Source organism: Hirundo rustica, chromosome 8 (genome assembly GCF_015227805.2).
Source record: "Hirundo rustica isolate bHirRus1 chromosome 8, bHirRus1.pri.v3, whole genome shotgun sequence".
In the NCBI taxonomy this organism is placed as follows: domain Eukaryota; kingdom Metazoa; phylum Chordata; class Aves; order Passeriformes; family Hirundinidae; genus Hirundo; species Hirundo rustica.
The window spans coordinates 19,777,035-19,804,025 of NC_053457.1; the positions used below are offsets into that span (position 1 = coordinate 19,777,035).

The 26,991-nt window shown below is 37.2% G+C and overlaps 1 protein-coding gene across 3 annotated transcripts in view; it reads left to right on the top strand.

Annotated features, from left to right (window-relative positions):
* TBC1D12 (TBC1 domain family member 12) overlaps positions 1–26,991 on the top strand; it is a 42,393-nt gene that overhangs the window by 11,912 nt on the left and 3,490 nt on the right. For 2 of the 3 annotated variants that reach the window (XM_040071451.2, XM_040071450.1), the window contains 10 exons: positions 6,416–6,539; positions 13,047–13,103; positions 17,976–18,091; positions 19,779–19,861; positions 21,443–21,560; positions 21,896–22,002; positions 22,614–22,694; positions 24,027–24,121; positions 24,708–24,779; positions 26,628–26,756. In XM_040071451.2, coding sequence (XP_039927385.1) covers positions 6,416–6,539; positions 13,047–13,103; positions 17,976–18,091; positions 19,779–19,861; positions 21,443–21,560; positions 21,896–22,002; positions 22,614–22,694; positions 24,027–24,121; positions 24,708–24,779; positions 26,628–26,756 — 982 coding nt within the window. The remainder of the gene's footprint in view (positions 1–6,415; positions 6,540–13,046; positions 13,104–17,975; positions 18,092–19,778; positions 19,862–21,442; positions 21,561–21,895; positions 22,003–22,613; positions 22,695–24,026; positions 24,122–24,707; positions 24,780–26,627; positions 26,757–26,991) is intronic. The other variant, XM_040071452.1, reaches the window with a different exon arrangement.

A 26,991-nucleotide genomic window follows, 5' to 3' on the forward strand; every position in this document is an offset into this window, starting at 1 on the left:
AATCTAGCTGCTGCTTGTAGCAAAATGGTGGAAAATATAGACTGTAAAATTGGTTAGATCACATCTGTTCCAGTACAGGGCAGAACTTTGAAACTTGTGCTGAGAACAATCGTAAATGTGTTGGATCAAAATGGGCTGACACTTGAAGCTGTTAAAATTAAAAATGTAGAATGCCAGTTGTTCTGCAGGCTTTGTAAGTGGCTAACCGAAAAGGTTTTATTTCCTTTCAATGATTCATTATTTACGCTTAGAGTTGAGTTACCTTTGTTTCTGCATGTAAATTATTGAAAAGTCTTGTTTAAAGCAGAGGGGCTAATTCTGCTTAATAAATCAATGGATTTTTGTTTGCTGTTATTTCCAAATTTTTGCACGTGTGATCTTAACAGAATGGCCGAGACTTGAGTATGGAGAAGAATTCTGCTGTATTCTTAAGCAGCTTTTGTGTTTTATGTCCGGTAAAGAGATACCAATATGAATGTAATAGTTCTTGTTATGTACTTGGCTACAGTCATGATGGAATATGGAATTGCAGGCTTGTAGAGGTCTTCAGAATTTGTTCTAAAAGTATGGTTTTAAGAAAAAAACTACTCATTTTAATGTTTTCTGCCTGTAAAAATGTACCTGTAGCAATTCCTGGAAAATGCCTCCTCTAACTCCTTACTGATATAACTCTCTGGAAAAAAATTGTTGGGTAAATAAGTATTTCCTTATCAGCTTGTCTTTCAGCTAATTCAAATTTCAACAAGTTTCAAGCATACACCTTTTTTTGTAAGCCTACAAAATGTATTAAAAAATTAGCATGGGGTGGAGCAAGAGCAGATTGCACGTACAAGCAGAACTCTGTGGAGATGCAAAATCAGTTGTTTTGTAATACAAATGCAGTTCTTAATGAATTTTGTTACTTCATTCCTTTTACACGTTCTGAGGTTTTATTGGAATCAGATTTTTAATGTTATTGCAGACAAATTTAACTTCAGGGCTTTTAACTGCATTTCTGTAACTATATTAAAAACACAGAGAAAATGTATTGGGTTTTTTTGTCCAACTTGGTGCTCATTTGTAGCATTACTTCTGTGCTGGATTTCCCTTCTAAGCCTCTGTGATTCTGTGAGGAAAAGCTCTATATGATAGAAATGGGATGCTGATTCCCTCCTGTTTGCTTCCCTGGATCTAAAATGATGCAGTTGTCTTGTGCAGTGTTTACTAACAGGTACTAAATGCTTAATCAAAAGGAAAACCTAATCAGCCCTCACTTCCTCTGTCAGTTCTTGTGGCTTTCAAGTCTTGTTTCTCGGCATAACAACTTTCCTGTTATCAAAGCTCTTGAAAGATGGATGCAGTGAGAAGAAATGATTGATGATGGAAAATGACAGGAAACCAGGTAGTTGTGTGTAATGCAATAGTCAGAAAAATATTTTGACAGTTAGCTTTTTTATTTTAAAAAAAGTAACTTTTACTATGCTAGTATAACTTGAGGTCTCTTTTTGGAGCTGTTTTATTTGTAAATTAATGAGTTAACATTTTGAGCAAGCTCGAAGTTACCTGGTAAGGATGAGAAATCAGAGAGTAGTAGTTTACCTTTCAGCACTGGGATATAAATACAGCATTAATTTATTTGTAAAATAATCCTAAATTCTGAATATCTTATTTGGAAAGAAAATGTTTCTTCGGTGCCACACTGTATATTTACCAAGGATGCCCACAGTTTAGTGGTTTTGTTTTGGTTTTGGGTGGAGTTGTTTTGGGGAGTTTTTTTGATGGTTTTTTGTTTGTTTGTTTGTTTTGTGGGGGGGTTGGGGTTTGTTTGTTTGTTTTGGTCTTTTTGGGGTGTGTGTTTTGTTTTGTTTGAGTGCTTTTTGTCTAACATAATGCAGCATTTCAAATTAAATTTATTTGTATATTAAAGTGAAAGGAAGCATTCTTTCCTCAAGTATAACAGTAATGATAATCACATGCTTTATGCTCTCCCCTGAAACCACGTGAATTTTGCCATTTTTCTGTAGTGCAAGATGAATAAATTAGAGAAAAGTAGTCTCATTTTTAGTATGCTATATACTGATAGTCATCCTAAAAGGCTCAGGTGTAACATCCAACACCTGAAATCTGCCTGTAGATTGCTAAAAGTGTCCGAATAGGTGAAGCTTGAGCCTGTGTATGGAGTTCTAATTATTGAATCATTGGGAAGGAAAGCTACTTAAGGTGTTGCTGGGGTGCACAAAGCAGTGCAATACTGATAACCTGTTGTTTGTGGCACACAGTGGAGTTGTACAAAGGGAAGATCCATATATGTTATTTTTGTTGAAAGAACTGTAGCAAAATGGTGTGTAGCTTGAAACTAGATTAGTTTGACGTTTTTGGTCAAACAAAAGTTTCTTGTCAGACTCTTGTCCTTGTGGAGAGGTGACTCAATTATACCTAGAGGCAGGGTGCTGGAGATGTTTTCTACCCTGGAGCCTTTCCTACCTGCTGATGTTCGTGGTTGCTGCTGTTCAGAACACTTCAGCTTTCCTTGAGTGGCTGTTGTGCAAATTCAGTCTGGTTTTGGATAAAATTTAAGATCAAGGTTGAAGTAATTGTCTCATATTTTCCAGTAACTTCCTCTAAATCTTGGAAATCTGGCATCCTCTTGGACTGACCTACAGCTAGCTTGGAAATCAGAAATAAGTTTTTTGTGTTGAGATTTTTTTGGGGGGGGAGGGGAAGCCAAAACCCCAAAGGGGGGAAAAAAAAAAAAAAACACTGAAGTTTCAAATTCCACCGATCCCCTTGTGAGACTTAATTCTAATTGCATTTAGACTACACTAATTAACCTTAAATAGCAACAAAAAAGTGTGTTTAAAAGCAAAAGCAGAGTGAAAACAAGCAATTTCATTAGTAGAACATAGTGTTAATGTCGCCTGTAGAAAGAGTTAACATTTTTGAATTGCTGTGCCACTAGTATGGTGAAATTTGCACAGACTACCTTGGGTACAGGCAACAATAGTTGAAGCAACACTAATAAAAATAAGGGGAAAACCACCAGTCATAGCTGTCATTACAGCTGTTTGGGTTGTGTGATCACAGCCCATAGGTTTTTGTTTAGCATAATCCAAACCACGTTAGCAATAGATGTCTTGGTCTGTGCCAATAATTTCTCATTCTGTGACATTTTAGCTTTCAAACTCTTCAAGGCACCTACTGAAACATTTTGGTGTGGTATTTGAGTGTGTTAATATGTGTTATATAAAAGAAGCAGGGGAAAAAAACCCCTGTAGCTTTCCCCCAGGCTTTTGTAAACCAGAGCTTAAATCAATGAACTAATTTAATACTTTTATCCCATGGGTCCTTGCAACAGAAAGAATTGTTCAGTTCTGAAGTGTAGGCTCTTTTAAAAGGAATTTTGAGGTTTTCAAATGGATTTTGAGATTCTGTACCAAAATACTATTGACTTTTCAGCCATTTCAATAGTTGACTCTTCCCGGGACCAGTGAGACTCATGAATATTCTAAGCAGCAGCAAATTCATCAAATCTAGTACAGTTCCTGCAGTTCAGTGAATCCAACTTGTAAGCATTCACAGATGCTGTTCCTTAACAAGGCTTTTGTGAGGCTTTACTGCTGTCAAGAACATATCAGATGTGATACTGTTAGCTGCCAAAAACAGTGTATTAAAAAGTGTACTTCCATCTTCATCTTATTTGTGATATCTCATTAATTTATTTTGGATTCGAATTCCTATGTGAAGTTTATTCTGACATGATATAAGGTTTTACCGGCTTTTTGCCTTCACAAGAAACAGATTTCATTGAATATGTGCTTAATAAAACTTCTTTACTTCCAGACTACATTCTGGAAGGTTTGTATTAGTGCTTTATTTGTTTAAAAAAATGAAAAATTAAATCTTGTAAAAGCCATGAGCATGCCTAAATATTTTGTATAGAAATATTAATTTAAAGCTTCTGTATGTTTACCCCTTTTTTAGTTTTAAAAATCTACCAGCTTCCTGGTTAAAAATGCGCCAGCTTTGATACAGTGACGGGTTGCCATCAAATTTAAATGCATCTTTCAGCTTCTACATGTGCTAGAAGTAGTGGAGTTCCACTGCCAGGTAATCCTGGTGGTATTCCATATTCTGTACGGAGTCTGGATGGTTATTGCTACCCATGAAGTCAAGAAAGGTACTCCAGAATGTACCTTCCTGCATACCTGCTTTTGGGGGGGAAAGTTTTCTAATCAAGTTCAAATACAGCTGTTGCAGATTTAAGGACAAGGCTATGGGGTAGCGCAGAGTGGCATATTGTCTTTAGAAAACTTCTTATTTTGTTGATGATTCTTTGAATGTCCCTCTTTCCCTCCTGAGGACAATGTAAAGCACTGTGAAAAATGTCCTTATGAAATGAGCCTTTGTTATTTATGTAAGCAGACTTTTTTTTGGTCTTACTGAGTGGATATGTTCATTTCACTGGTGGTGTGCAGTGCTGGGATTGACTGAGGATGGTATTTTTTAAAGGCATAGGTACCATGGCTAGTCTTTTTCACTGTTCCTCCTTTCCAAGCTATATGTCAGAAACCACTGTCTTGTAGCTTCTGAGTGCGTGCTTTGCTTCCACAGGGATGGACTAAGATATTACAAATTTCTCTGACGGAGACGAGTTGTGGGATGTGTGGATCACAACCAATATGTATTAATTAAACTACTATTAATAGCAAAGTCTTGATTCCATTAATGGCAAACAACTATTCAAACCCAGTAATTGGATTGGAACAATATCTGGGAGACCTCCACAGAAGTGTTGCAATGTACTGGGGCACCAGCAAATTCTATCTGGGCATTCAAAAAAAGTCTCTCACGGTGTTCTCTTTCATCAGGGATGTGTGTGTGTATGTAATCCTGTATTCCCTGCCTGCCTATAGCAACTGCTGTTTTCTTGAACAGAGTCTTTTAAAATTTTTTTTTGACAAGCTGTTGATAATGGTAGTGTGTGGCAGTGGCTTCAAATGGAGGGAAGAGAGTCTTGGTGTTCTAGGTTTCTTGATGTTTCCTGGATTCCATAGGACCACCAGTCTTGAGATACCAGTTTTTGGGCGGCTTCCATGCTCCATCAGCACCAACTTCTCCATCTCTCCAGCTTGCTGTTTGCTGGTAGCTAGATCCTCAGCTACACACAAGTTCACACACAGTTAGAGTTCATTCATGCAAACTTACACTGAAGGGGTTTTGACAGGCATTTGCTTGTTTCCCAAATAACCAAAATCATTTTGGGAACTAAAAAGATAGCTCGTGGTTGAAGACCATACAATGTCTTACAAACACTAACAGTTCCTAATTGTGAAACTGTGCTGCCTGGCCAGAAACCCTGACAGCACTGGAATTTAAGAGCCCTGAGCACTTTTCACACAGATTGTGGTTGTTGAAGCATGCTCCCTTTATCTGGGCAAAGCTGAGAGACTGTTTGCTGTGCACAAACATGACTGCTTCCAATTTGAAAAGGAATTGTATTTTAAAATACAACAAATACTTTAAGTGAAGAATTAATCTGGGGATGTCTTTCCAGAAGAAAGAGTGTGAAGTTAGCTAGTTAACACTACAAAAAACGTCTTCCACCAAAAGTACTCCCATACTCTGTTCTCTGAGGTCAGCTGGTAAGCTTCCTGAGAAATAACCTTACAGGCTGCTGAGCTTTTAATCCCTTTGTGTTATGAGTTTCTGGAAAGTAACTTTCCAGTATTCAGAATAAATACACTTCTTTCATTTTTAAAGCACTTGTGCATAACACGCTCTGTGGGAGCTTGTGATTGGAGTCATATAGTAGAGCTGAGTATCTGACAAGTGGTCACTAACGCGGTCTTGTGATGGTTGGCTTTCTAAGAACCAAGAGCAATGCAGCTGTCTGCCTCTTCGAGTGTAATTGCTCTAGGCACCGGTAAAGGTTATCTGCTAAACTGAAGCTGTGTGATTGTTGCCTGGTTTTCTAGTCCATGCTATGAAAGTTGAAGGTGTGAAGATTCCCCCTTTTTAAAAAATCTCTTAAGTTACAGGGTGTTTTTCAGCTTTTGTCATTTCAGTCTTCAAAGAAGTCAGGAAGAAACACTTAAAGCAAACCCCAAACAAATGTTGGAGAATCTGCTGCTTGCTGTTTATAATTAAGAAAGTGCCTCCTATTACTAAAAAAAAGCTCTGATATTGCATGAAGTAGTTTAGAGGTAAAGTTGAGTGTCAAGTACAAATATTAGCATCAAAACACCTGTAATGAAAGATGCTCCACTTCAGATTAATTATTTGAAAGTAGAATGCACTCTGCAGTTGCTGAGCAGTAAATCTCTACAGTTTATCCGAGTGGAAAACTGGTGGAGAAATTGAAGAAATGTAAGCAGGCACAATATACTTTGTATATATGCTTATAATAAGCAAAACGAAAACCTTCCTCTCTTTTCAGAAACTTTTTCACTAAAAGGACAAAGGAACTCAAACCTGCTGTCCAAAGCGCTCCCGGCTGGAAGTTGTTTGGAAAAGTCCCACCCAGAGAAAACCTTCCAAAAGATTCCAAAATTATTCAGCAGGTGAGTAAACATCACACAACTCTAGGTAGGAAAATTGTAAAAATAACGCACAGGTACGGTATTTCTCTGCTGTTATATCCACATTGGTGTTATATGACCACAGGGCTCTGAGAACACTCTTTTGGGGCTTTAAGTAATAGAAGTTACTAAGGATTTTGAGTTTTATGATTGTTTTGTACATTCTTCAGTACATCTCAGTATTTATAAAAGGTACTTACAAGAAGGTGATATATGTTCAAAAAGCATTTAAGCTGTTTTTGTCAAGACATTAGAACTTGCAATAATTTCCCATAAATTTTTGTCTTATTTAACATGGTATGCTGCAATCTGACTCATTTTTCCTATGTAGGTAACTTGTGACAAATTGCTTAGAATTCTGAAACATGTCATCTTTTTTAAAGTTTTAATCTCACTCAAGATACTTTGTTGCGAAATAATACTGTAAATTAAACTTGGTTTTGAGCTACTGGAATTCTTCACAAAGATAGCTTTGATTTCCTTCCTCTGTCACAAAGTTGCACTTCCATATCATTGTTCCTGTGGAAAATAATACTAAAGTGTCAGTCTTCAAAGGTGAGCAATTGGTAATTTATCATTAACATGATGTTAGCGTGCAAACCTGAAGCTGAAAGATTTGTTGACATAAGAAATATGAGTGTCTCTGTGTTGGTTAAAACAGTAACTTGAATCTCTTGAGGGCTATTTTCTCTGTCTCCTTTCTTAAATTCCAAATAAGCTGATGTGTTTGGCAGATGCAAATGGCTGTGAATGAAGCAGTGTTCAGTTATCCCCTAGAAAGAGCTTTGTGGCAAGGAGGGCCTTTTGGGAGCAACCAAAGTGAAAAACGAGAGGATCTTTTTGAAGGACAAAATGGGGCTTGTGACACAATAAAATGTTGCCAAAAAATTATGAGACTACAGAAAGATCAGTCTTGTGGGTTGAAACTACGCGACCTTTAAAGGTCCCTTCCAATCCAAGTTATTCTATGGCTTATACAGTTTAGAAAACTGAATGCTTTTTCTACATTTTCAGACACAATTTTCTTATTCGAGTGGTTTTCCTCTTTGAGTGGAAGAGGGCAAGCGTTCTTGGTTTGCTTGCAGGCGCATGCTGTTGCCCTTGTGCCATGAAAACACTGTGGTAAAATCCAGATGTCTCTTCCATCCTGAGAAATGGAGAACCTGGACAACGTTACCTGTCACCTGCTTACTGTTTTCTAATAGTGAAGATATTTGTTCTGGAGACCATGTTTTAATAGAAGGGCTGGAAGAGAGTCCTACTCTCCCTGCTATAGGCAGACACTTTCTAATAGACCAGCTTGCTCAAAGCCCTGTCCAGCCTGGCTTTAACACTTTCAGGGATGGGGCATCCACAGCTTTCCTGGGCAACCCGTTGAAGATGATCTGAAGAAATAGTACTACTTTTTTTATTCTGTTGTCCCTCAGCGATTGTGTTTGTTTTAAACTGTAGTGCTCCCATTTTTTAACTCCTCTGAAGTGTCAGAAAAGCAAATACATGACAGCAATGTGTTATCTGTAACCATGACTGAGTTGCTCCTAGTCATGTGGTTTGTGCTATAATGTTTTCCAGATTAGCGTCACTGTTGGATTTACATAATCTTGAGTAAAATATCAGTAATAGGTAATAGTTTTAGCTTTCTATTTTGCTAAAGCATGCATGATCTTTAGATAAAGCGTCATGAGCTAAGAGATAGAGTTACCAAAGGGGAAACCAGCTTGACAGTATGCTCTGCACACAGTGAGAACTACATACCTAAGGAAATTTGATCTTAAATTGAGAAATGACCCTGATATCCCCATAATTAGCATATGTCAGATGTCTTCCATGTATGTTTAAAATTTACTATATAGCTCCTTGTGCATATGCCTTTGAAGAAAAGCCAATGGTTTCTTTTATCAAAAAATGTTCAAATTTGCTAAGCTGGTGATGGGTTAGAATGAATATAGGCACACTTGTTATTGGAGATCAGTGGGGAATTGCATCTTCGTTTCAAATGGCTGGCTGTAGTCTCTAGACTAATTCCTCACAAGGCTGGAGATGTGAGTGAAAAGAATATAAGGCCTTCAAGAAGCTGACAGAAATATGATTAAAGCTTGTTGTATTTTATTCACATGCAATTCTGAGAACCTGTCAGGTTACTTCATAACATATATGGAATGTCTCTCCAAACGTGCACTTCAGCTTTCTAAATCAGAGTGGAGGGATCAAATATGACTGAAACAGAAACCCTACATTTTCCCCCAATTTTTTTAGCTCTTTGTCATCAGAACCATGGTGACTTCTTGTTAGCCAGCTTTTGTAAAAGGAGCCTTAGGTGTAAGACTACAAGAAGGTAGGAGAGCTGCCTGTGGAGGAGTTCAGGATTGTTTATTATTAGCCACAAATCTTGCCATTCCTGAATATTATTTTTCATGGTGGGACACAGTTCTTTCACTTTACTTTACGTTGATGTCAACGGCCAGCTTTGGGAGGGTGCAAATAAACCCTTGATTAAGGAAACTCAGTAATGAGTCAGCATCCTGCATGTAAAAGATGAGATCTTAAGAAGCCCCGTTGCAAGAAAAATTAACTCACAACAGGAAAAACTTTGCAATTAATAGGAGGAGGAAGTCTTTTGGATAAGGGTAATACTTACATCAAAGTTTTATGGCAATATGATGGAGCATGAATTACTTTCCTATTAGTAAAACTGAGAAAAATTACATCATTGTTGATTTATAGCCAAAAGATTGATAGGATAAGGATGCTGTAGTAAATTGCTGATTACATTTAAATGAATGCTTGTGGCCCCCAGTCACTGTCTATCAACTAGACACTGCTATATATGCCTCTCCAGAGAAGTCAGGTAGTGCTTGTAATATCTTGAATAACCTCCAAGAAAATCTGGAAACTGAATTGGGGATGCTGTTTCAGACATTTTTCAGATGATGATGCCAGGCAGCTGTGCCTTCAGAGCCTGTCAGATGAATATTACAGTAAATAATCTCCTTGCGAGGCTCTCGGCCCGTGTAGGAGGTGATGCACGGTTCTGTGGCGCAGCAGCCCGCGGGCTTTGCCGGCACAGTCCCTGCAGCTGCGCCGCCTCGGGCGAGATGCGCTCGCTCAAATTGGGTCAGAGGTTGAAAGTTCTTGGCAGCTGCATCTCCCCGCTCGCAGCTGCTGGCACGCTCATCTCTCCTTGGATTTAGAGCTGCCCAAGCAGGATGTGATTGAGGCCAACTCTTTTGCTGGACATCTCCTTCCTCTGGGCTTCTTTCCTTCACTGTTTTTTTTGAAAAGGGAAAACAACTCCCCGGGACTGCAAATGTGAAATGCATTTGATGGCTTTAGGAAGTGTGTCTTTTTTTCATGAACTACAGCTTATAAAACTAGCTTTTATAAGAAGCATGTTGTCATTAATGATCAGTTTGGTAAATTCTTTTCAGTCTGTAGAGAAATCTGCTTTAAATTAGACTGCTGAAATACTTTAATGCAGAAGCATTTAAAGCAGAAACAGACTTGTGGGCTGATATATAACATTTTGGAATGTGTTGACTAAAGTCCAAGTTCTGTTTAAAAATGCAAGCTCAGTTTCAGTTTTTGTGCTTACAGTTAAAAGCTTAATCTAAAATTTTTTTCTGAATATCAAGTAATTAAGTTTAGCTTATTTTATTAAAACAGGCTTGCATACTTTTTATTAATGTGTTTAACGCAGTATGGCGGATTTTATCTTAGTATACCTGAATTGAAGTAAACTCAAAATATGCAATTCCCCGTTGCAAAATAAAAAACAAGTAAAATGTACACCAAATTTGCTTTATCAGCAATTTTATTAATGCTTCTCTCAGTGGCAGCCTTAAATGAAGCTGAAAGAAAAAAACTTCTTTTCTACTTAAATCTGCTACACCATTAAAAGCTTGCCGTGATTTTAGAAATGAGTGCTTATTCAGAAGTGAAGCCGTCTTTTCCAATAGCTGTCACCTTGTGTACAAAATGGAAGGTTTTAGTCTCAGACAGTCCATTAAATACTAACTTTGACTGGGTCACTGTTGTACATCTAACCTCTGAAAATGCGTTGGCTCTGAAATCTTTACAGAGAAGAAATACTTGAAGGCTAAAAAAACTTAAGTGTCTTCACTTGAATATTTTTCCAATGTTGTTATCTCCAGTCTGAGATCTAATGGAGAAATTGCAGTCATTGATTCGGCAGAATTCCTGTGGTCTCCCAGGGACAAGGGATTTCAGAGGCTTCTCTTCAGAGGAACAGATGTGTTTTGAATCAGTTTTCATATGACTCAAACCTTTTGGCTTGCCATATTAACCCTTCCCTCCAGTCTTGGTTGTTAGAGTTTCAAAAGTGCACAAAGCTCTTAATGCTTATAAAATGTGTATGTGTGTTTGTAAACAAACCCAAGGACAGACTATCTCAGAGAAGTTGTTGCATGCTTTTTTACAGGAGTGATTCTTAAGCAGATTGTTGTTTAGAGGTCATGTTGGCTCACCTTGCACTACTACTGGAGAAAAAAGAAAGGCAAGAATTTTGCCTGTTTGCCAGATACAGGGCAGAAATCCATTGGTAACACACTGCCTGGAAACAAGGACAAATAATAAACGGGGCTCTTGGGTCTTGCAAGGAACCTGTAACATCTGAATAACTATTTGCCCTACCAGAAGCAGTGAGATGGTTTTCTTTGTAGACGCTGTAGCAGTTCAGATTCTCAAGAAATGTCCCACGTCATTCAATTATCACATGTGTAGTCAGTAAAATATCTATTCTACAAGAAAACCATAGACATTCCCCAGTGTTTTAGGTTTCTTCAGTGATTATCTTGTCAGTAAAATGGTAGTGAAACTGGTAGGGCCCCAGAGTGACAGATGCTTTCTTTTGTTTTGCATAAAGGCCATAAAATACAGTTGAGCTGCTACTGCCAGGACGTCCCAAGTTGCTTTGACAGGGAAAACTTGTTAAGGAGAACTTCTTATGATGTCACTGCTATGTTGGTGGCACAAATGCATCTTCAGGGGAGCACCTAACAGGGGGGATGGGATTGGTGTTTTGAAAATAATGTGGAAGTATTAAATCTGCTGATGTGAATTCTTCTGATTGCTGTTGTTTTTAAAAACAAAGTCTTTAAGGACAGCTACAAAGAGTATTGAACAACTGTTCTCTTCCTGAGGCTTGAAAGAGAAAGCGTAGGCACACATAGGTATGTATTTTCGTTTCTGTTCCTGAAAGTAGCTGGGTTTTGAGGCAATAAATAATATAAATTGAGGTAATAAAAATTATAGAACTTATTTTACTTTGATTTGGTGGGACATGTTTTGTTTTGGTTTTGGTCTTCTAGATTCTCTCTTTGTGGGATCCCTCTCCTTCTATTGGGCCTTGGAATTTCTTTAGCGAGGCATAATACATAGGATTTTTTTTCTTAAAGAACTGAGCATTTGCAGGTTAAGCAGACATGCTGCTGAGCTTGAGGTGCTGAGAAAGCAAAATCATCATTTAGGCAGGCTGTATCGAATTCCAAAAGGATAGGTTCAGGTGGTAAATCTGCTGTCTTTCATGGACATTTATTTAAGGTGTGAGATTGTGGGGGTTTTTTGTTGTTTTGTTTTAATATAAATCTTATCCTTCCAAGTCTGGCATGGTACTTCAGTACTGAAAAGGAAAAATAGTATGGCAAGGGAGAAGAAAGCCTTTAAAATAGTTTCTGTTATTCTGAACGCTGCAGATATGTACTGTTGAATTCATGATAAAAACTATATTTTCCTTCTTCCAGGCACTGTAAGTCAAGGCTTAAAAGCAGTGGGCTTTGTTTGCCACCTCCTCTACACCCCATCTTTTAGCTTGGCTTATCTTTCCATTATAAGAACCAACTTTGACTTTTGCTTGGAAATGTGCAGAGCCGTGGTTGTACAGGGTCTCCTGTAGCTGGACTTGCTTTCATACCTGGTTGCCTTGCTGCTTGAATGGTGTTCAGAATCTTATTTATAATGGAAGTGCCTGTTGCTCAGAGCATTACAAATACATCTCGGTTCTCACCAGCAAGGCTGAGGTGTAGCCCACTTTTGAGCTTTCAGTTTAGAAATACTAATGATAACATGGCAGGGGACAATGTTTTGTTTTTCCTTTCTAACAGCTTGTACCTTCCAAGGCTGTGGTTAAGTCAGTCTAATGTCTGTGAGTGGTGTGTACTAGGTGTGTACTAAGTACCATGGAAAAAAATCTCCCTTTGGGCCAAGGGGTTGAATACTGAAAATATAAAACATCAATTAAACCAGAAAAACAATCCTTTCAATTGTACAGATCTTGCACAAGTGGGAAGTCTTTGTATATGTGTCTATTTGAAGGGCTGGAAAAGGAAGAGAAACAGACACATCCATGTTTTTTCAAACATACAAGATAAATACTCTACATGTGAATTTCAATTTTGGCTTGCATGATGGTATTTTGTAATGATCTTTTCTTTCATTTATTCACTAAGGCTCTGCTTCTGTTTTTCTTATTAGGATGACAGTTCTGGCAGTCTTGCGTCAGTATCTGCTCTCAGTCTATTAAACACAGGGGTATGAAATTTAATATATATATATATATTTAGTTGTATTTGATGCCATGCATGGTACTGTGTAGCACTCATTAAAATAGTACAAACATCACATTTTCACAGTAGCATGAATATTTTATGGCACTAACCATCAACTCATTAAAAACCATTAGTAAAATAAACACGTTTCACACGTGAATCTCACTAACAACTCCAAGTGATAGAGTATTATTGTTTATTGTTTATATTGCATGTTCTTGAATAGCAAGAAATAGCTAATCATAGAGCTTGACAGTAATTTCTATGTTTGCTGTGCCTCATTGCTTAATGGTAAAAGTTGTTGAAAGGCTTAATTTGTAATATTTTTGAACACCTTATTACATTTGAAAATTGCTATACTATAATCTTCTTTCTATCACTGAGCCACAAAAGCTATTAATAGTGGCACTTCAGATGCTTTTAATCACTATGTCCAGTGTGAATTTGGGAACCTAGAAAAGCATAGCTATTGAAACTTTTGTTACATTTTGTTATCTATTTGCTGTGACTGGCATCCTTCTGGAATTGTGAGTGCCCGTTACTTTGTAAACTTTTAATGTAATTCTGCACTCTGTGTTAAACACGAATAGTACCGATTTGCTTCATAGTTCTGTGGAACTGTGAAACAGTGCAGTCATGTAGCTGCTGGTTGATTCTGATGCCTGTGGTTCACGTTACATGGCCTGGCCACTCTCATCATGTCTTTATTGGGCCCAGGGCCTGTGGCTTCTTGTAAACAAAAGAAGATGAAACTTAATGCACCTCATTAAGTGTCCAGTTGAGGAAAAAATATACAGCAAACAAAGAATTGAAGGTGGATGGCATTACCTTTGGAAGATTGACCTAGAAACTCTTAAGTGTCTGTTTGGTTGTCCTTTTGTACTGTGTGAAGATTAGTATTTTCTTCTCCATCAATACATCTGTTCTTTCTATTTCACCTGCAAATTAGGCAAGAATGTACTGTTCTGCCTGCCCTGACAGCATCTGGAATTCTTATTTCTGGGAAAATGTCTAGTTCATGACTCAGAGAATTTTTCAGTGACATCTACTCTTGCTATAAACACTTCTTTGTCTATAATCACCTCGTAGCCAGTGCTAGCTCAGCAATTTTAACATTTAACCTGGAGGCAATATGCATGCTGATGTAGTATTATTCATTAGAAGAAATTCTTCTTACATGGATGCACTCCTAGGTGATTCTATTAATGCTTCTATTCTTGGGTAATCAACCCTGATTCGAGTGAAGGTATATAGTCTTTCTGATGCTATATCGAGTTAGCTGCACAAATAATGAAAATAATCATACAGATGTTTCATAGACTCATCTGCTCCAGCCAAATGTGTGTAGAAGGGAGAGAGGTTTGAAACCATTTGCACAATATATGGCAATCCCCGTTCTGTTTCCTCAGCAGAAGTCACAGTTGATTGAATAAAATCTGTTTTAGTATCAGACTTAGCATTAGAGAGGAGAAAGCATGTTAGAAGGAACTGTCATACTCAGGATGTTTAATTGGGTATTAGTATGCCTTGACATCTACTTAAAATAGAGGCAATCCTTAAGATAGGGGAAGTTAATTCAGCGTTGCATTCTTTAGTTGCATAAATTCTCTGCACATCAGATGCCTTTCTCCTCCAGCATACCTACAATATAATTGGATGTGTGGTATTTTGTCTGTATAATTGGTGCTGTGAGAACTTGCACAGTCCTTGTAACCAAAGGCTTTTATCACTCAATCCCAGGAGTTCAGCTTTTGTTGTTGGATCGTAAATAGATCAAACTTAGTTCCAGATTCGTGTTGAATTTTATAGTTGGTATTTATTCCTTTACAGGTGTATAGTTTGAGCTCTGTAGGTGCAAGTTACTTTTCTAACAGTGAATCCCTGTGTTCACACTTAACTAAATACTTTATCCCCACAAGCCTACCCTACTTCAGGTCTACTAATGCTTTTGGAATGCTGCAATGCAGCTGGTTTTCCTTTCTGTAAGGTCGTTGGCTTAAGTATTGGAAGAAGAAGCTATGAGCAGTTACTTATATGTTACATAGAGCCATCCAGTACTGCATGGAAATGCAGTCTCTCAGTGGTCTGACTGTCCTCTGTGGCACTATAGCAGAAGGATGAATGGAATTCAGACTTGCATGTTTTCCATGGAGATAAAAAAAAGGGGCAAGCAATAAAGACCACTGTGGGTTTATTTATGGATTTTTTTTGTTGTTTTTTTTTGGGTTGGTGGGGTTTTTTTGTTGTTTGTTTGTGTGGGGTGGTGGTTTTTTGTTGGTTGGTTGGTTGGTTGGTTTTTTTGTTATTTTTTGCTGTAGTTGTAGGGGCTGGGGTGTTTTGGGTTTGGGTTTCTGGTTTTTGGGTGGGGTTTTTTGTTGTTCTGTTTTAAGAAGATACTATTTGAGATATCTTTATCTTCCTAAACAAGTGCTGTTTATAAGCAGAAGATGTTTTTCTGGCCCTGGTTACCTGTGTGTAGGTTAACAGACTTATCTGTATCTCTGCAGGAATAAATACCAGAAATGTAAGTCCCTCCACATATCAAAGCACTCTTAAGTATATTGTCACAGCGTTTTTCAGGAAAAACATGCTTTTAGCTTCTTACCAGGTTAATTATTGGCAGTGGATAACAAGATGCAGTTCCAGACTTAGTAAGAAGATAACTAACTGGTTTTACTTTTTATTAAAGCTGAGGGGTTTTTTTTCTTTATTTTGGAATTATGAAGTGTTCTGGAATTTTCAATATGTTGCAATAAAGATTTTTTAAAATAACCTTCTCTAGGCTTGTGGAACCATACATGTGACACTTCAAAAATATTTTTTTTACATATACAGGTTTTACATAGATGTCAACTGTTCTATCTTCTGGCACATGCCCTGCATGTTAAGCATTTGACAAGACATTTGACTTTAAATTGTATTTTTACCTTGTTATGGGAGAGTATTAGCTCACGTCTTTCAAAGTGAAGGTTTATGTCAGGTCAAGCTTTTAGATTCCGCATCAAATGCACAGTTAAGGACATTGGATTCTTTGCATCTAGTCATACAAAGTTCTCCAAAAAAAAATAGATGCTTTATTTGCAGAAGTTCTCTACACTTCTGATGGTTGTGGGATCTAATCTTCAAATAAGTTTCCTAGAGCACAGGCTTCTTGAGGAAAAGCATCTTCCTTTGGAAGTTTCTGATACCTTGGAATGTATTTCAGTTTGGGGAAGGTGCAACAATGACAGTTTGAGCCTGAGGCTGTTTTGGTCTCTGTTTTGACTCTTTCTAGTAACACTTCTAATTTTCCTTCTCGGCCCATGTGATCTCTCTTTTACAAAACCCAACTGTTCATGATGTGTACTTACTTTCAGAAGCACAGTTGGATGATGAGTTCTGCCTTTTGTGAAAGTCTCTGTTGAAAAATTTTTAATTTGTTTTTTTCTCTCTCTGTTGCCTTGGAAATAGTGTTATCAGTTCTTAGCACAGGTGATAGCCAGAAGCACTAGCATTGTTCACATCTATTGCTTGTATTAAAAAAGGTAAGAGCAGCTTTGTTTCTGATGCATCTTGCAGTGCTTTTTTTCATCTTTTTTTCCCCTTTTTTTAAGCTTGCATACAAGTTAGATATGTAGAGATGTTGAAAAGGTTGCTGATGTTTGAGCTTCCTCATCTCTGACCTCTAAATAAACTTGATTTGGTGACTCTTGTTAAAAGGAGAATATGGAAGTAAAACAGACCTTCCACCAAGGATAGGAGAGATGGCACTGCTATTTTTCTGCGGCCTGGATGCTGATCTCTGGCAGTTATCACAGGATACATTCCTAATTTACCAATGTACTGGCATGTCCTGAGATATACAGCATTATAGGAGTACTGATGTTTCTCTTTTTAAGTGGAATGAAATAAATTTAGGCTTGATAATATGTGTATTCATTCATATAGTGAGCATTGTTTTTTTGTTTTTTCTTGTGCTTGCGTAAATTACAACAGAACTCTACCAGTCCTGCGTCCAGTTGTTCAAGATACTTGTTTCAATGTGCTGAATGGTGTTGATGCATATTATTGCATTAACTTGGCAGTAAATTTTTATTTACAGAGGCAAAAAAGAAAGGGATGTGAGATTTGAGGTTTTCATCTGGCTCTGTTTAGCTTTTTTCCTAAGGATTGTGTCATATGTTTTGTTGAGTTGCTGTTGTGGTAAAAGGATTAGAATTATTTCTTCCTCAGAATCTTGTGTGTGTTGAAGGCAATTAAATATTTCTTTCTAAGTCAATTGCATGTTTTGACCTGAGAGGAAGGAAATTGTATGGAACAGACTTGTAATGATAAATACTGGTGTATTGTCACTGAGTATAGTGTAGGTGGTTGTGGTTAGTGTGGGTGTGATGGTGTTGTTAAAGACCTCAGAGCTGGGAGGTGTACTGGATATATAGAGGGGCTGGAATCAAGTGGAAGAAATGGAGAGACACATGTTCTTGTTTAGTGCTCTTTGTTGTAAGTGGTGGGGGTTTTTATTGCCAACTTCACATATTACTTAAATATACTTGTGCACTAGCTAGGCTGGGTATAGATTATGCAGATTTCTTTGCTACCTGTTCCTGGGATGCTCGGTTGAAATTTTGAACTAGAATAGATCAAAGATTAGGTTGATACGAGAAACTGCTTTCTCATTCATCTTTACTTAGCAGTCCTGGAAAGCTGCACTGTTGCTATCAGCGATTTCAACGTGTAGTGTTTGCTGCTTGCTGTCTTATTAAGTAATGTTAAAATATTTAATATTAAATTATTGATGCATTAAGTAATATCATACTTACTAATTTGGAGTGAGGCTGAAAGTTGAAATTTAATTTGTATCAATGATGTTGTTTAGGAATATGAAGCACGGACAGGAAGAATGTGTAAACCTCCACCCCCATCAGCAAGACGTAAAAATATTGAGTTTGAACCGCTTTCAACTACTGCTTTGATTCTGGAGGATCGACCAGCGTAAGTATGATTCTGCTGTGCAACTGAAGGACTGAATTTTGGATACATTTCTGATGAGCTAAAATTCACAAGTCTTATGTGTAAGAATCGTTGTATTATTCTGTCCCACATAATAACCTAACCAATAGTTCCAGAAGAGCCTTTAAGTCTATCACAGTCTATATGAGGAATTCTTTCTCACTGTAATGGAACCACCAGTCTGTAATCTACTGTATCTCACAGCTGTCTGTGACCATGCTCTGGGCATCCTCAAAGTCTTCAGGAATTTTCTTGATTGATTTCTTCACCTCTTTCTCAGTGTGCACTTCCTTCTCTCTTATCCTCCCTTCTCCTATTTTGGAAACTTAAAAACATATTAGGTAGGTAATACCTAAAAGTACAGCTGAAGGCAAGGAAAGAGCAGATGAAGATAAAACAAAACCCACATTAAGTACAAATAAGAATAGTAATGAAAAATGGGTAATAAATTAGTCAGTATTTTTCAGCAAATTGAAGGAAAGTGAAAAAACCTGCTGACTAAGAACAGGAGCTTGATGAAAACAAATGGAGCAATGCTTTCTAATTGTACCGTGAAGAAGCTTGTGATGGCACTGTTAAATGTTTGCTCTAATCACTTCCCATTAGGAAATGGAAAATAGAACATATTAGGGTTTCTTTGGATATTCTCTCCAGGAGTAGATAAGCTCATTCCGTGCTAACACAGAAATATCCTGAATGAATTATGGATTACTATGAGTATTTGTTTTCATAAATGCATTATTTCTTTTACTTTATGGTAGAGAGTAAAATATGCAATAACTGGATTGCTGATGTTTTTCTTTACTTTCACAGTATTACAATTCACAAGCTAGGATAAATATTCTTTTACAAATGACACTTCTTTCAAATTGGAGTGCCATCCCACGTGTGTTTTGTGTTGCCACAGTCTAACCTTTGAAAAGATATTCTGCTCTCACTTTCATGGAAAATATTAATAAGTGATTTTGTCTGCTTGTAGGAGAGGAGACAGAAAACTTTTTTTATATTAAAATGACAAAACTGTTTTCTATTTATTTTGGACCAAAGTAGACTAGAGATTAGGTAAGAGGCTGAGACCAAACACTGTTTTAATTTGCTTTGAAGTGAGTCTCCTTGGTCAAGAGGAAGTCTGTTTGGTAATTAGGGGATCATTATGCAGCCAGAAAACAAACACATTTTTTTATGGTCAACTCTTAGACAGCACCAGTCTTTCTTAGCTTTAGCTCTGACATCAGTGGTGATCTATACTTTTTCCTTTGGGAAACTAATTTTCTTTTGTGAGAGTTTTAAAGGGTTAACTACAATGAATAAAAACCTTTACCTTTTATAGAAAATACATCATCATCATAGATTTAATATGAACATATGATTAAAATACATGTGGGCAGAAATGCATTGGAAAAAATAACTATGTGGTATATCAGCATTTCCCTTTTGCCACTCACTTGAACATCATTCCAGGTGTTTAACAAATTAAATAACCTTACGTTGGGGGAAGCTCTAGGAGAACTAAAAAACAGGAGTGGCAAACATCTAGTAGTTCTCTACAGCTGTTACCGGAACACTGGCAGTATGGCAACCCCAAAGAGAGAAACCAAATTTCATTCTGTTCTGAAATGGTCCAGAATGTCATTTGTGTGTATTGACTTCAGGAACAACTTGTTTTCAGAAATCTTCCTGCCAAATCAGTGGAGGAGGCGTTACGTCATCGACAAGAATATGATGAGATGGTGGCAGAAGCAAAAAAGCGAGGTATGTCAACTGCCAACAGTAATTGTAATTCTTCTCAATTCTGCTGCAAAAATAAAGTAAATCCTGGCTACTAGGCAAGTGGGTACATTAAAAACATCTTGTTTAATACCTGGGTTATTCTCTGGTGCATAGGAGCACACAGTTTAAAACAGAACTCAGTGATCAAATTGTTTTTCTGCTACAATGAATGTAGCTAGGTTCAGAATGCACCTTAACCTTTCATTTACTTTTTAAGGAAAAACTTAATTTTTTTGAGATACTTGTGTAATGTGGTCACCTAGATATTTCCTGGGTACTTGGACTCCTTTTTTCAAGCTGTGTTGCTGCAGTTGCCACTAAGAGCCAAAGTGTAATAAAGCTGACTGCTTAAAGATCTGGTTTCTTAAGAATTTCAGTGTGAAGAGAGATGAAAACTTTGGGGTTATTTTCCAATCAGCTGTAGCTGTGTGAACCTTCTTACTCCCACTAGACACGATTAATTTAAAAAACATCTGTAGCATCTGGTACTATGTCAATTTATGAATAGTTGTTGAAAGGACTTTTGTGGTCTTGTGCCTGGTGTTCAGGAAATAAGCTGTTTTAAGAATCTGTGCTGCATGTTTTACTTGGGCTGTTGTCAGAGATAGAAGCTTTGGAACTGATCGATCCTCTGTGGATCTGTGGCAGCTTACTTTGAAGGGTGCAATAAGAAATCCAAGGTGTTTGACCATGCATTTCACTCTGCTCTTGTGGTGTATATCTTGTAAGTTGTGACCTGTGTGCTTTAGTAACAGCATCTTTGGAGGTTCAGCCATGTGTGGTGTTTTCATGTGTGTGCCCGTGTTTATTCACTGTTGCTACACACTCAAAGCTTCGGTAAAAGCTTGGTGAAGCTGGTCAGCCATACCTGTTTAGCAGGGAGGGCATGTTTACTCTCTTGACGTGTCCAGTGCATGCTTAAATAGAAGATGTCTTGCAATTTCACAGTGGTTCTAAGTGATGTCAGGAGAGCACTGATCTGTCCTTCTTTTAGCTTTTTTAATAAGAAGAGTCCACAAATGATCTTTTTTTAACAGAAGGCAGGACATTGTTCTCTTGTTCAGCATTGTGACTTTGTCTTAGGTCTTTAGGTCCTGTTTCCAGAAAAGAAAATACAGAATCCTTTCAGGTGGAAGCTTCAGTAAAATTTGAATAGTTTTAAAATGGATGTAGAAGTACACTTTTAAATAATAAATTTATCCATAAATATTGCTGATTAGTCTAATGAAAAAATAAGGCTCAGATAGAATATGGTGTGAAAATCATGAGAGGAAAAACAGCACTGATGATGTGCTTGCTTATTAGTTACCCTGTGTACTGCAGAAGAGAATGATCTGAGTTTTCTAGCTTGTTTTTTGCTTGTCTAAATCACTGTATATGAACAACTTAGCTTAAATTTAAAAAATGTCCAGAGAAATACACCTACAATCAACAGAAATAGTACATGCAACTGTAACTTACCCTCAATCTTTTAGACATCTAAATACTTGGGGAGTAGCTGAATAATTTACATAATAATTTGTATACACTAATACAGAATTATTAACATGTTATGCCTAACAGAAATTAAAGAAGCACATAAAAGGAAAAAAATAATGAGAGAGCGTTTCAAGCAAGAAGAGAATATCGCTAGTGCTATGGTGATATGGGTCAATGAAATACTACCTAACTGGGAAGGCATGTAAGTAAAGTTCTACTGTGTAAACAAGGGAAGCGTGGCTTGTTTCTCCTCTGGAAACTGAGGACCCACATACCTTATTTTCCTTTTCTGTGTTGTCAAGAAGTCAGTTTTTGTTGCCGTGATATAATGTGAGGTCATTACAGAGCAACATGAAATGTGCTTTCTGGGAGCTGAAGGTTTTGGGGTTTTTAATGGGCCTTTAGCATCAACAGAGATCTTTGAATATTGATTTAGTAAACAGTATGTTATTTTGCTTGTAAATTGCCGAGTGATTTTAGAAAACAAGATGTGCAATATGCACCTTTTTTTTTTTCCTCCCTGCTTCCATGTATTAGGCGTGCTACCCGAAGAGTTCGAGAGCTGTGGTGGCAGGGATTGCCCCCAAGTGTACGTGGGAAGGTTTGGAGTCTAGCTGTGGGAAATGAATTAAACATCACTCCTGGTATGCTCTGAACAGATCACGTGTTCACGTGTCAGTTATTTTCAAAGAGAAATGTAAACTTTTGTTAAAAAAAATTAAAAATCAGAGTTTATTTCTTTCTGAAGAAATGTATTTTGCAAAGTTAGGAATAATTGTGTTTTACAATTAGACATCATAGCCTCATAAATTATGGAAACAAAGTTCAAAATCTGCTTACAAAAACATTTAGTATTTTAAGAATTAAGGTAGTGGTCCCCCCAGAAAATAATTTTTATGTTTAAAATTGAGAATTTGTAGCTTTGCTTTCCTAAGGGGGTGAAAAGGGGAATTACTTTATTTTATAACTAATGATTGATGAATTGTAAGCATTCTATTAACAAAAATACAAATCTGAATTATGTAAGGCATGATTTCCCTGTCATAATTTGCATGTTCACCACAGCAGAAAGCACAATACAGCAGTGCACACTGTAAAGCTGTATATAATGATAACCATCTAATAGATGCTCCTCCCGCCCCAGTGATGAAACCAAGTAACCAAAGCCAAGAATGCTTTGCATGCTTTTGTCTTGGATGGGTGCTTTTCTTACTACTTCCATTTTGGTTATTGGTTTTGTTTTGCTTTCTTGCAGAACTTTATGAAATCTTCTTGTCAAGAGCTAAGGAACGATGGAAAAGCTTCAGTGAGACAGCTTCTGAGAATGACATAGAAGGTGAGATCTCCTGAGTGCTGAACAACCTCCTAATCACTTTTAGAAACCCAGGAAGTCTCACAAGTTCCTCTGCAAATTCGGCATTAACAATACTTGTTAAAAGTTGGCAGTCATTCCCTACTTAAATGTTTGCTGTCTTATAACAAGTCAGTGAGCAGGGGGCTTGGTAGTACTTACTCTATCACTTAGAGACATTTAAATATTGCATGTGCTACTTTGCTCAGTTTTTTTGGTTCTGAAATGGAGAGGTGAAAAATATAAAACATGACACAATGCAGATCCCACTTCTATTTCCTTGCATGCCCAGATGGCCTTTCCTCCCAAATCTATTAAGTGGGGATGTTAGCACTCTTTTGTAGAATGCATTTCACTGTCATATTGCTGTCTCCTGTGGATATTCTTTCTGTTAAAAAGAGTATCAGTGATGTTTTTAATGTTGGATGTATCCTTGTTCTAAAGGTTAACTCTTTGTGCTGCACACTGATATTTCCTAAAGTGCTTCCCTGTGATAGTGTCTTTTCCGTTACTTTAATTGTTTACACTTGCCATAGCCAGTCCTGAGCTAATTGCCTACTTTGACTGTAAATTATTCAGGTCTTCCTTAGGGATAGCCCTGTGACTCATCTGAAGGTTGTCTTGAGACAAACAATTTATAAAAAATTCTGTGTGTACATGATAGTAAATATGCTTATCCTCGGAAAACATGTTTGCAATGCCCCTTAGTCTGTGGAGTGGTGGTTTGCTTGCTCTTTTGTTGTGGGGGTGTGGGCTGTCTGTGGGGGAAAGCTTAGGTAATCTGGTTTTTTGAGAGGTAATAGTTCTGGATGGGAATGAAGGAAGAAGGAATTGTTTTAGTTGTGCCAGATGTCCTGGGAAATGTAGTAATAAGCAAAAACTTAAGAGTGATAGAATTTTTATCCCTGAAAAGCAAGCAAGCTGACAGTGCTTATTACTAATCTTTGGTAGCAAATCTGGAAGACCAACTATGATAGTTTTAGGAAGACAGGAATGAAATTCTGCTTTCCAAGCTTCAGCAGAGCGGGTTCTGTTTAGCCTGTTCATCAAATTGTCATCTTCTGCTTTCCAGTTGGAAATCTTGTCTGATTTAAGCCGTCTGAAGGAGACTTTTCCCCACGTGCTACCTGTCTTTTTTCCACATTATCACTAATGTTTTTGTCATGTCCTTGTGGAAAGGATTGGACAGAGATAATTCAAGGTCTAGCAGAATTTCTTATGGAGGTTCTTGGGTGAATGCTGCTTTCCTTGCTTTTATGTGCCTACAGGAGTTTTGTAGGATTTATCAGCTTTAATAAATGTTGGTTTTGCTTGCAGATGCAGGTGCGTCTGTTGCTGACCGTGAGGCCAGTCTGGAGCTAATTAAGTTGGATATATCACGCACATTTCCATCCCTGTATATTTTCCAGAAGGTGAGATGCCTTTAACTCTAGTTAGGACAGCTTTAAAATTCTGAATAGTTAAGCAAGAAACATAACTGGCCAACTGTGGAATAGTTTTTAGAAGTTGTCTGAAAAATTGCACGAGATTCCTATTAAAGATTATGAAACTACAGGCAGAAATGAGAGTATTCTCACTGCTACAGAAATCTTGATGCATTCTGGGACACCTTTTCAGGCTTTATGATTTTTGTATCGCTATAATATGAGCATACATATATATAAAATAATATATAATATAATACAGTAACTGGTGCTACTAAGAATTAAAATATCCATTGTCTTTGAGAAGGAAAGACCGATCTTGGATCTGTACCAGATATCCTCAGTTTTTATTATGTACTGATTTCTGCTGAATTATTTCATAGGATTATTGTTACTTTTCTTTGAACTTCTCAAAAGCATTTGTGGTAATGCTTGGAGTAAAAAATGGTGTTATTCTGGATTTGACTAAAGGAACAATTCAGTGGCTCACTTGCATCTTAAAATATCAGCTTGTTCCTTTCCTGTAATTTTTTGAAAATAATTTTTTTTTCTTTCTACCCTCTGCTCTTATTAGGGTGGTCCTTATCATGATCTCCTTCATAGTGTTTTAGGAGCATATACATGTTACAGACCAGACGTGGGATATGTAAGTATTTGCCTTAAAATGTTTATCACATGGCAAATAAGCTAAAGATGTCATGTATTAAAATATGTTAAATAAAATAGGTGTTCTAAACTTCATGCTACTAGCACTTTAAAAAATAATTAAACTTCTGCAGTTATTTCGTCGCAGTCACAATGATGGTAGTTCTTAGAGACAATGAAATAGCTGAAAATGTACTGAATGTCAGTGTTGAGTATCTGGATTGCATGGAAAATTTTAAATGGGTGTGTTCACAAGACATTATAGTTTTGACAAGAGTATCCACAGGGAAAAAAACCCGTAAGATGTTAGTGGGTTTCCGATTAGCACCTCACTTGTTTGGTCTTAACTGTTGCTTCACCTGTTGCCATTTCCATTGTGATACTCCCTGCTTCACTACTGCACATCCTAAAATCCAGAAACTTCTCCTTAGTGTCTTGCTGACAGAATAATCACTCCAAGTTCAGTGAAGATGAGACAGTTTTCAGCAAACGTTACTGTGTTTAAAAATGGGAAAAAAAACCCCAAACTCAAGCCATTAAAAAAACTGTCAAAAACCCTTGAAAAGACCAACTAAACATCTGTCTGAATGGTGTTAGCTAACAGAAACATTTAAGTAATGAACAATAATGAAGAGATAGGATTGTTTTCTCTGTTCCTGGAGGTATCTAGGAACATCTTTCACAAGCTCTGCTGCTTTGGGGCTCAGAAACACTTGAGAAGTTTTAAGTCTCATCCACTCAACAAAGCATTATTTAGCACAGGGTGTGTCTTCCTCTCTAAATCAGATAAGCTTGGGACTCTGCATAAATAACTAGTCAGTTTTTCGAGTTCAAATGGTTTGGAGCCTGAATTCTGTCATCTGTGACCTCATTTTTGGAGACTCTCCCATATTTTTAAAGCGAGATTTACAACCTCTGCAGGTTCTGAGATGGCTTGTTCCCAGGGTGGAGTTTCAAAAGGCAAATAAGTAATTTCTCATGGATAAGTCTTCTCTTTCCATTAGAAATACAGCTAGTCTTGATATTTCGTACCACATCTTTTTAATGTTAATATGGCAGTAAATGTAATGTAATCTTATTTCCACACCTATTTATCCTCCAGAAATGGAAAGTTCATAGACTGTTCCTGATGCATATCAATACTCTTTTCCCTAGTTGGTTAAAATGCTGAGTTTATGGGTTTTTATAAATGGGAACAGGCAGCATGAATGTTTAGAGACAGTGGAATAAAGATGATTGCAATTGAAATTGGTAAAATTATTGTTAGCATAATGGGTATTCAGCTCATCACTTAACTACAAGAATCATGCTCTTCACTTTTATTGCAGGCTAAAGTGTTTTTGGGAGAGTAATGGTGAAAAAATGTAAACTTGCATTGCAGCTAACCACCTAGAAGTAATTTTATGTTTGAAAAAATACGGTTTGGCAAGTGGAAAGACATGTATTGACTGTTCTGAAACAGAATTTTGTCTCAGTTCCAAGGTATCTGTCTGGGTCTAAACTGTCCCACATGTGAAGTTTTTCTCCATGACTGCTTTTCCCATAGTTTAACAATGAACTTGAGACCAGGTTTTGTTTCTCATGAGCTCTGCTTTCACCCTGTGTGGTTTTAATGTGTATTTCAAGTCCTTGAGGACTTGTGATCATGAGACCTCCCAGAGCATCTGAACTGCTGAAATCACATTGATTGCATGCATAAAAATAATTTATCCACATTGTTTCTATTCATCTGGAAATGTTATGCAATGGTACTTGATAAATTGCAAACTGTAAATATTTCCATTTCCAAAGAAGTAAGATGTACTGAACCTACTCACCTATATTTGCCCGATGCTTTTCCCACTTGAAGGTACAAGGGATGTCCTTCATTGCTGCTGTGCTCATTCTCAATCTGGAAGAGGCAGATGCTTTCATTGCCTTTGCTAACCTTCTAAACAAGCCATGCCAGCTGGCCTTTTTCCGTGTGGATCACAGCATGGTATGCACAGAGTTTTCTGGTTTTGGACCGTAACGTTCTTTTGACTTGAAGCGTAGTTGTTTTATTGATGACTTTCTTTTGTCCTGTTGAATAATGGAGAACTTTAACCTGTGATTACAAAACTGAGAATACCAGGTACTAACCCATAAAGTTCATTCTCATGTTTTGATTTCTCCTCTCAAAGTGTTTAATCATTTTACTTGTCCTAAGGAGTCACATTGTGCTGTGTTGACAT